The sequence below is a fragment of the Aspergillus campestris genome (genome assembly GCF_002847485.1).
Source record: "Aspergillus campestris IBT 28561 chromosome Unknown P168scaffold_8, whole genome shotgun sequence".
Lineage (NCBI taxonomy): Eukaryota > Fungi > Ascomycota > Eurotiomycetes > Eurotiales > Aspergillaceae > Aspergillus > Aspergillus campestris.
In genome coordinates this window covers 200,586-210,576 of record NW_020194343.1, presented here as the reverse complement: position 1 = coordinate 210,576, position 9,991 = coordinate 200,586, and the positions used below count along the sequence as shown (strand labels likewise).

The 9,991-nt window shown below is 50.0% G+C and overlaps 2 protein-coding genes across 2 annotated transcripts; one reads left to right on the top strand and one right to left on the bottom strand.

Annotated features, from left to right (window-relative positions):
- Window positions 1-2,452: 2,452 nt before the first annotated feature.
- P168DRAFT_297872 (putative differentiation regulator (Nrd1)) lies at window positions 2,453-4,947 on the top strand (the record flags this gene model as incomplete). Its single annotated transcript, XM_024838214.1, has 2 exons — window positions 2,453-4,335; window positions 4,368-4,947. The coding sequence occupies 2 exons, from the start codon at window positions 2,453-2,455 to the stop codon at window positions 4,945-4,947; spliced, it is 2,463 nt and encodes an 820-aa protein (XP_024691552.1).
- Window positions 4,948-8,396: 3,449 nt separating this feature from the next.
- Window positions 8,397-9,446, bottom strand: P168DRAFT_174438 (uncharacterized protein). The gene has a single exon (XM_024832909.1). It carries the CDS (start codon window positions 9,309-9,311, stop codon window positions 8,544-8,546), a length of 768 nt encoding a protein of 255 aa, XP_024691551.1. The 5' UTR covers window positions 9,312-9,446; the 3' UTR covers window positions 8,397-8,543.
- Between the last annotated feature and the right edge of the window lie 545 nt (window positions 9,447-9,991).

Here is a 9,991-nt window from a genome sequence, read left to right as displayed (position 1 = left end):
TCTAGTGACCGATCCCATGAAGTGGGGGTTGTTGAATATCGGATCGCCGGAATCCATGTGGTTATACCAGGAAGGTCCTAATAGAGACTCCTAGTGTTATGACGATGGGAGTATGAAGGGTCCCCAAGACGGAGTAGTCGGGACCTATTGATGAACCACAGGACATAGAGCATGCAAGGAATTGATTTTGTTTATTTGAATTAGTTTGATTTCCCCCAAGATATGCAGGAAAAGAAGATAAAAATAAAAATAAAAATAACCTGCATGAAATTATGGAGATCAATCGGACGAGTCACGGGGAATCTCGAGTCCCAAACAAATGGTTTCTGCAGCCCCGGATTATCCTTTCTCCCGCCCCCCTCCCAGGAAGTCGACCTCACTTCATTCTCCACTCTTCACCTCATATCTCTCCTCTCCTCTTCCTCTCAATCTCCCCCCACCGTCAAATGGATACCTATTGCTTTCCCATCGTTACGATGCCAATGGTCTAGTCCATTCTTCCTCATCCATCCCCTGTCCAGAAATGATTCTCATCGGCTGTCATGGATGGAATTCCCGGTTGAATTCTCTCCCTCTGGGAGGGAAGGTCGATTAATATAATCTTCCCTACAATCCCCCCCCCCCCCCCCCCCTCCCCCCCATAAGACCCAAATCGGAAGTGGCGTCAGAGGAGAAACTATTGGCAGAGAGATCTGCCCTCCATTCTCCATTCCATCCAAACTTACATACTATGGGGAGGCTCCGAAGGAAAATGAGGAGGGGGGGGAGATATTTCCCCCTTCAGGTACACACCAATTATAGACACGCCCTGAGGAACTCCTAATCCCATCGGCCAGTCAATCATCATCGGAAAGCTCCACCGGAGAACCTGGTAAGCTATTATGCTGGTGTTGAGTTGAACTCATTTCCTCATTTCCCCTTTTCCAACCCTCCTTTCATATACCGTACAGTCCATCGATCACATCTTTTTGTTTGCGGTCTTTTTAATATTGTTGTTTTGATTATTATTAACTAATTCCCCTCATTCCTTGCTTACATGATCTCTCCCAAGTGGTTGCTGTGATCATCATTCATTCTCCCATTCGTGTGACTATTGATTGTTATTATTACGCTTCCTTTTTTGACTTCTCCCAAGGTTTGGTGTCGACAGTTCGTATTATTGAGTCTTCTGATTACGGTTATTTATTATTCAATCTTATTTTCTTCATCCTCATCATTTGGATCCATTTTTTTGTTCTGTTTTCTATCCTGTTCGTGAATACTTCTTACATTTGATTAAGTTGATTTACTTTCCTTCTTTAAAAGGAAAGGGAAAAAACAAGGGAAAACATTAGGGAAACGAGTTACTTCCCCAGTATTATCTGTTATCAACTGGTCCCTTTCTTGGTTCCCCCCTCAGTTGAAAACCCCCTTTTTTTCTCCTATCTGGGGGATCCTCTTTGCGCTCTTCGTCATTTTTCATTATTATTGTTGTTATTATTATTTTACTACTACTGCGGTTATTACTATTTACCTTCATTCTCATAGCTTCAGTTTCCTCTTTTCTTTCCTCTTTTCCCCCTCGGCCGACGCTCATTCCCACTATTCCCACTTATCCCTTGGCAGCTTTCCAGCGCTCCGTGGATTCCTTACCTGCTGTCCATCGTATCGTTCATTTCCTGCACGCCGTTCTTGCACCTTTCTGGCAGGTTTCGCCGTGGGATGCGCTGATCGTGGCTAATGCTGCCGTCTCTGTTTTGATCTTCCTTCCACCCTGTATGCAATTTGTTCCTTGATCGGCTCTTTGTACCTTTTTCCTTGCGATCGTCTCGACGACAGTATTTCGGGGGACCAATGGTTGCGGCATTCTCAGTCTCCCCCTAACTGAACCAACGACCGGACTAAACTCAACGGCGCTTTAGTTCCAGCAAACTAAGACCAAACCACCTACCAAAAGAGGTTTGTCACCAGCCTTTACCCTTTCATTCCAATAGACCTTCTCTGGGTCAACTCTCTAGACACGTCTCCAATTGGCCTGTTCCTTCTGTTCTTTCTTGACCTTGCAGTTCATCTTCCCGTTCTCTTCATCCTTTTTCTTCTTTCCGCTCCATTTGGCCTTCTTTTGACCTTTGTTTTTCTTTTTCCCTTTCTCTATCCCTTCTCCTTCTTTTCGTCTTTTCTTTTTTACGGGGTCGATTCACAGAGCCTGTTGCTTTCACCCTAATCCCCTAGGGGTTTCGTTTTATTTTTCATTTTTTATTTTTATCTTGGTTTATTTCTTCCTTTCTTTTCGATTTGATTTGATTGTATTTTTTGGGTCGTCTCTTTCTTCCGAACCCCATAATTCTCTCCTGTTCTACTCCGTACCTTTTCTTTCATCCCTTGGTCGGTGAGGTGATTTCGCTCGGTCCATCCCGTACCTTGACCGTCATTCGGGGTCAACTGTATCGACAGTTTGCTCATCCGCCTCGCCATGCAAACCTCCGATGCCCCAAACTTCCCGAATGATTTGATGCCTTCCAAATTCTCCCATCTCAACGCGGACAACACTGGTTTCTCCCACGGTGCTTACAACAACATCCTCCTGCAGGGCCTGCCAGACCGAAACCTTCGTCGACCCAACGCCCCGTCACTCAACACCGCCATTGCCGGTCACAGCGACAACATGGCTACCTCCGGCGCCGCGTTCGATATGAACTTCACCCCCCTCCTCCCCTCCCAATTACTGCTGGGTAGCCCCTTCCAGCCCGGAACCCCGTCCGCGTTCACCTCCCCCCAGTTCGCCAACTTCGGTGGCTTTCCCCAAGGCAACCCGTCCGCACACGCGCAGAACCACCAGAACCAGTTGGGAAGCCCCACGCAGGCTCCGCAGAATGCCGGGTTGTATGCGGGAATGATGCCAGCGGACAACATGGGCAACTCCCAGATGATGGGAGGTCCCCAGTCCCCTGTCGGTGGGATGAGTGGCTTAGGAAACGCGGCATACGGAAGTCCCGCCGCGTCGGTTGCTCCGGGCCTCTTGTCGGGCACGAGTCGAACGGTCTATCTGGGTAACATCCCTGCGGAAACCTCGGCCGAGGAGATCCTGAATCATGTTCGCAGCGGTCAGATCGAATCCGTGCGTTTGCTCCCCGATAAGAACTGCGCGTTCATTTCGTTCTTGGATAGCAACTCGGCCACCCATTTCCACTCGGATGCCATCTTGAAGAAGTTGGCGATCAAGGGGAATGACATCAAGGTGGGTTGGGGGAAACCCTCTCAAGTCCCCACCTCGGTTGCGCTGGCAGTGCAGCAGTCGGGCGCATCGCGGAATGTGTACCTGGGGAACCTGCCCGAGGAGATGGCGGAGGAGGAGCTGCGCGAGGAGCTGGGCAAATTCGGGCCCATCGACACGGTCAAGATCGTGAAGGAGAAGGCGATTGGCTTCGTCCATTTCCTCTCGATCAGCAACGCGATGAAGGCGGTGTCGCAGCTACCCCAGGAGGCCAAGTGGCAGGCGCCCAAGCGCGTATTCTACGGCAAGGACCGCTGCGCCTATGTGTCCAAGACGCAGCAGCAGAATGCTGCTCAATTCCTGGGCATCGCGCCGGGATACGCGCACATCCTCAACTCCGCGGATCGGGATCTGATCACCAACGCGCTCGCGCAGCAGTCCGTTGCCGCCGCCGCCGTTGCCACCACGGCGGGTGGGGTCAACAACCTGGGCAACCGCACCATCTACCTGGGCAACATCCACCCGGAGACCACCATCGAAGAGATCTGCAACGTCGTGCGTGGCGGTCTCTTGCACCACATCCGCTACATTCCCGACAAGCACATCTGCTTCGTGACGTTCATCGATCCCACCTCCGCCGCCTCCTTCTACGCGCTGAGCAACCTCCAGGGACTGATGATCCACAACCGTCGGCTGAAGATTGGCTGGGGGAAGCATTCGGGTCCGCTACCGCCCGCCATCGCCCTGGCCGTGAGTGGCGGGGCCTCCCGTAACGTGTACGTGGGCAACCTGGACGACTCGTGGGCCGAGGAGCGCCTGCGCCAGGACTTTGCCGAATACGGAGAGATCGAGCTCGTCAACACGTTGCGCGAAAAGAGCTGCGCATTTGTGAACTTCACCAACATCGCCAACGCGATCAAAGCGATCGAAGGCATGCGGAATCGGGAGGAGTACCGGCGGTTCAAGATCAACTTCGGGAAGGACCGATGCGGCAACCCGCCGCGGCAGACGGGCAACGGCGGCCAGCAGGGCCGCAATGGAGCCGGGCTGGAAGGCCCGCAGTCGCCCTCGCCGGCGCTCAATGGCTTCCAACAGAACTTGAGTCAGTCGGGCTCGCAATCGAGTCCCAGTCGGCCCGCGTTGTCGCCGGCCCCGGCTCCACGGGGTCTCAGAGCGGCCAGCACGGCCGTCACCCGCTCCAGACGGTATCGTCGCCGTCTGGGGTTTTGAATGTCGGGGCCAGCAACCCGCTGACCATGTACCTCAACCAGATGTCGGCCCAGCAGGCCCAGGAGCAGGAGAACCAGTTGAACGATCCGCTGAGCCTCGCGGCTCTGCAGTCCCAGTCGCAGGCTCCCTCTCAGCATCTATACAACGGTGCGAGCAGCAGTGAGCTTACCAACGGGGGCATCGAAGCACCGCTCCATCACCACAAGCCCTCCAACAGTGGATTTTTGCACGTCAGCAGCGGCTCTTCCGGGCCGGGCCACCATGCCACGGCCAGCACCAGCAGCCTCAGCGTTCCTCGATCGCAGCACTCGCGGGCTGTAAGCTTGCCCTCATTCTCGCAGGAGCCGTTCGGGCCTGTTTCCCACCCAGGACACACCCGCGGAGGTGTCGCCCATCAACCGCAGAGCAGCTTTTCCAGCTTCACATCTGCGCTGGGAGGGTTGAACCACTCGGGGTTCGGGCTGGCCATCCAGAATGAAAATTCGCTGCCAGGCTGGGCCGAAGAAGAGATCGGAGCCAAATAATCTTCATCCCAAGCGACGTGGGGCTGGCTATCAATCAATTCAAATCATTCCTTCCCGAGCCTGTTGTATTGATTTCTTCCTTGTTGCCTTTCAACCATATTGTTTTGTATTTCGACCATTCCTTTCCCCATGTCATCATCTTGGTTCCTTTCTTTGTATTGGTTTATGTACCGTGTGGTTTATTATTCTATTCTTCAACATTTGTCTTGTCTAAATTCCGTTCTTGGTCGACCCATCTTACACTATTTTAATCCCCTTTCTTATACCATCACATGTATTGCTAGCTTGGTATGACCTTTCTTTTTGTTATGTTGTCGTGGATTGGCCGCATCAACGGATTGTCTCCAGCTTGGTTGCAGGTGAGAGCAGGATGAGACCTGCTACACCCACTGGATTGGATCGTCTTTCTTGTTTTCTACATCAGTTGCATTTGTGATGCCATTCATGGAATTAATCCCGAGCATACAGCTCTCTTGCATTTGGACGGGGTATATAGCTGCGGAGGTCAGGGAGTCGCCGCGGAGTGCGGTAATTGAAATATGATATAATCAGTGACCAGCTTTGTGTAGAGTTGTGTAAATACCGATCAACATGGTTGTAGTTTAGCCATGACTTTGAGCCATGGTAATCCAGCGCTCGTACGAGCATTCAAACAAGCCACTATCTTTATGCTCTTCTCCCAAGTCTCGGACATACTAGTCTCTATCATGGAATTGTGAGATGCAATCATCCAGCATGTCAGCTACTTGCGTTGTTTTCCCACACAAATTATATTGGACTCGTGGTTTTTGCAACTAATCACACCTTTCTTAGTTATCAGTATCATCAAAGTCATCCAGAGAGCTTTGCCCGTTCCAACGGCCCTCCCACACTCTCACGTCCTATACATACTAGCTCATGAACATCTTACAGTATAATACATACAATCAACTACACTAGTCTACACAAAAAAACAATCTGACGAGAAACACGTGGAATCCACCAAAACAAGCCACCGTGCACTGCTTGCATATACTGTACATACGATCTCAATCTGCAGACAGACAGGGAGACAAAAAAGAGCTTGCTTTCCATCCACGTCCAAACAAAGCAAGGAGGGGAAAAGCATGAAGAACGAAACAAAGAAAGAAAGAAGAAAAAACCCAACAAACCCTGCATATATTTATGCACGTATGCATGTATGCATCCATACATACATACATACACATACATGCTAGGAGAAAGCAAGAAAGAAAGAAAGAAAAAATGATCAGCCAGCAGCAGACTGATCAATAGGGTGGTTTTGCGCGTTTACTGTTTCCGACTGTTGGAATGAGAGACTTACCTAGCAGGGACTGTCAGCCAGCCACTGTCATGGCCTACATTAGGTAGGGACCTACCTACCTACCTGTCTTTGTCTGTCTGTCTGTCTGTCGGTTGCGAGGAGGTAAGGGAGTTCGTGTAGCTCACGTGTTTTGTCAAGGGTGTTTATTTGTGCTATGCCGCGGAGATACTATCTATACTATGTATGAGATATGTTGGAGGAGGAGGTGGTGAGGTTATTGTTCTTCTTCTTAGCTACACTTATCAAATCAACCAGCTATAGACTTTTCACCGGTACTCAAACCCAAACTCAATCATAGATTAAATAAAATAAACCTCCCCAAACCCAAACCCTAAAAGCATACTGTATACACCGCAACTACCATAAGCCATCAACACAACGTCTATCCTCCAATCATTTATTCATTCTTCTCAATCCCACCCTGTCATGCTACATAAGTACCCACAGAGTATATACGAAGAAAGAATCAAATTAGTAAATAGAAAAGAAATGTGCATTCCCAGAGTCCTTCAGAATCAAAGTTTTCGTCTGTATGTGGGTGGCCTTATCCCTTGCGTGGGACCTGGCTGGCTGGATGATTTTGTCTTCTGTCGGTTGTCTGTTGGATGTCTGCTGTCTGCTGTCTGCTGTCCACTGTTAACTGTCTATTTCATGTATGTTAAATGAGAAGTAGCAGTAGCAGTAGCAGTAGCAGTAGCATCGAAAGTTCAGCTACGCCCGTTCTGTTAACTTTAAGTTCATATGTAAGCAGGCAGGTAGGGGCAGGAATTAGTAAATATATACAATATAGACTTTAGCAGACAGACAAAGCTCACCGCTAGAAGAATGCGAGAAGTAATAGCTTATCTCGGTGTGGCTGTGATATATCTCAACGCAGATCTACCTTCTAGACATGTATGCATATACTTGACTAACAGTAACGGTAACCGTATAATGATATGTACGCTGGTGTATATGTATATTGTAGATCATTATTTCAACTCGCACCGGTGGGATGGATGACAACGGACAGGTGGTAAGTATGCTGGTGGAGATGACAATAATGTGGCTTGTGGAGTTTTTCTACTTCCATATACCAGACTACACTATAGTATCTATAATCTATCTACTTATCTTGATATTGATATATCCAGACAACACACACACACACACACACACACAACACATTTAGTAGATAGACATTGGAAAATAAAACCCTGCATCTCGATTAGAATAACCGGTGAAGCCACTCCCAGCTGAAGACAACAATAAACCACCAAGGGGCGCATGCAGTATGTGTGGCTGCGGAGAAGAATCCACTGGTTGCCTACCACCTACCTACCTACCTACTACCTACTACCTACTACCTACTGGTACGGTGGTACCTCCTAGATAGCTACTGAGGTACCTACCTGTACTGTAACCTACCTGCCTATCTAGGAGGTGCCAGTAGGTAGGTAGGTAGGTTGGTAGGTAGTACAGTAATTAATACGGAGTAGAGAATGCTGCTATCTGTCAGGACCAGATGAGACACAGGTTAGACATAGACATAGACAGGCTAAGTAGCTATTTCGTTGACGCGGTGACTCGGCGAAGGTCCGAGGGGAGGAATTGGGCCTGGGGATTGAGTTTGGTGAGGAATTCCGAATGAATGTGTTTCTGGCTGTTGTGTACCTCATTGTCTTGAGGGAATTTCCAATTGTACGCATTCTCTACCCAAGGTGATTGGTACTGTTGTATTTTGTCTGTTTGGTTATAGTTCTGTCGAGAACTAGATATCTTGGGAGTATGTGATACTTCTAGATATTGATGACTATATCATAACTGAACGATTGTTGATAGACTAGATAGTAACGGTAAATACAGTAATTACCATACACCCGACAACCGTACGATACAGTATGATACGATATGCATATCCAGGCATAGCCATTGATTAAATACGAGAACATCGTACTCAGTATATACCAACGGTACATTATCCAAGCAATTGCAACCATCTCACAAGAGCAGCCCAGGAAATGTAGCTGAGCAGTCAAGCAAAAACAATCCAAGAAACTAAACAAATAAAGCAATCAAGTCAAAAATCCTCCAGTAGACAGAAAAATACGCATGCTAAGCTCAGAAATCCTCCCAGGTAATCGTAAGTATCAGAAGGTGAAAGTAAAAGTAAAAGTAGTCCAGCTAGACCACCACAGAAGGAAAAGAAAGAAAATAAAAAACAAGGTCAGACTGAAAAATAGGTCCAACCATGCGATTATAGCTCAACGGCCGTAATGGTAGGAAAAGTCGACTAATTCCCCAATCGTCGCTCGACAGACACCCGATGTCGAGTCATCACCTCGGGCTTGGTCTCGCGCATCCAAGGGTACCAGGCTCCGACCCAGTCGACGACGCCGTATTGCGGTTTGCTCCCGCCGCCGCCGCCGCCGCCGGCAATGACGTCTGAGAGACCCGAGCCCTCGCGGAGATACTCGCCGTCGCGCATGCGGCGCTGGGTCCGCAGCGTCGGACAGCCCTTCTCCTTGATGTAGCGGTAGAATTTGCACTGGATGCCCTGGAAGCCGCGGCGCTGGCGGCTGGGGAACTGGCGGTTGAAGCTCTCGCGCACCTCCTTCCATTCCTGCGAGAGGTCCACGCGGTGGTACCAGATGAAGCACATCTCCTCTTCCTCGTACTTGGGGCGGGGCGGGCGTCGTCGCTCCGGGGCGTTGCTTGAGCTGCTGGAGACGGAGTCGTAGCGTTCCCGGGCGTACGCGCCGGGGGAGGACTCGGCGGAGCGCGGCCGGTAGGGGAGGAATGCTTGGTCGTGGGGGGTCCCCACGGAGCTCTCCCAGTAGGAGCGGTGGCCGTCGGAGTAGGGGGCGTAGAAGTACTGGCTGCTGGGACTTGGGGGGTAGAGAGGAGAGAATTGTTGCGGGCTGGCTCGGATGTAGTGCAGTCGGGGCGTGGGCCTCTCGGCTTCCACTGAGGGGGGATTTAACAGTGAGTCGATCGCCATGCGACTCTGGCGAGATGATGGCATGTAGCCCGATCTGGGCGATTCGTGAAGAGAAGCCATTTCTTTTTCTTTGTGGGGATGAAGAATTGGGTTTCTCCAGAAGGTGCAAAGGAGGTCGTAAGGATGATTTAAGTCAACCAGGATGACCGACAAAGCACAGACAACAGTTCTTGCTGTGTCTAATTTTAGTTGATTTTTGATGTTCTTTTCCGTTGGTTGACAGGTCAATAGGCTGACAGGTCGGGGTTTGAAGAAGATCAGTTGCAGGTGACTCAAAAAATTAAAAAGAGACCAAGTTAGAAGGACGAGGCGGAGCTGGCAACGGAGGAACTATATGGAAGGAATGAACCAAAGGATGGAGCAGTGTTCTCTCAGCCACTGGACAAAGTGGACACAGGACACCAGTAGAGTAAGAGTCGGCCGCTGAAAAAAGACGGGACGATCTTCCGTTGAAAAAGAGGACCGACTCCGTAATCGTTCTGGAACGAAATTGCTCAGATCGCCAACAGCAGAGGAGACGTTCCGTTGGTCTCTTAAATGGAAGAATTGGACTGCCAAGGGTGTCGCTAGCTGTACAGGCCCCATGTAGCGTACCGAATCTTTGGATCCAACCGGCCTGTAATCGAGTCCGCTGGAGACTGCGCCCCCTGTTAAGAGTCGCTCCCACGGCGGGTGCACGATGTGTTCCGACGTGATGCGTAGCGCCAGAAGCAGCAGGGGGGGTGGTTGGGTAGGGTGTG

Excerpts from the sequence above, each read along its gene's own strand:
- P168DRAFT_174438 (XM_024832909.1), bottom strand. The coding sequence starts at position 9,311 with ATGGCTTCTCTTCACGAATCGCCCAGATCGGGCTACATGCCATCATCT.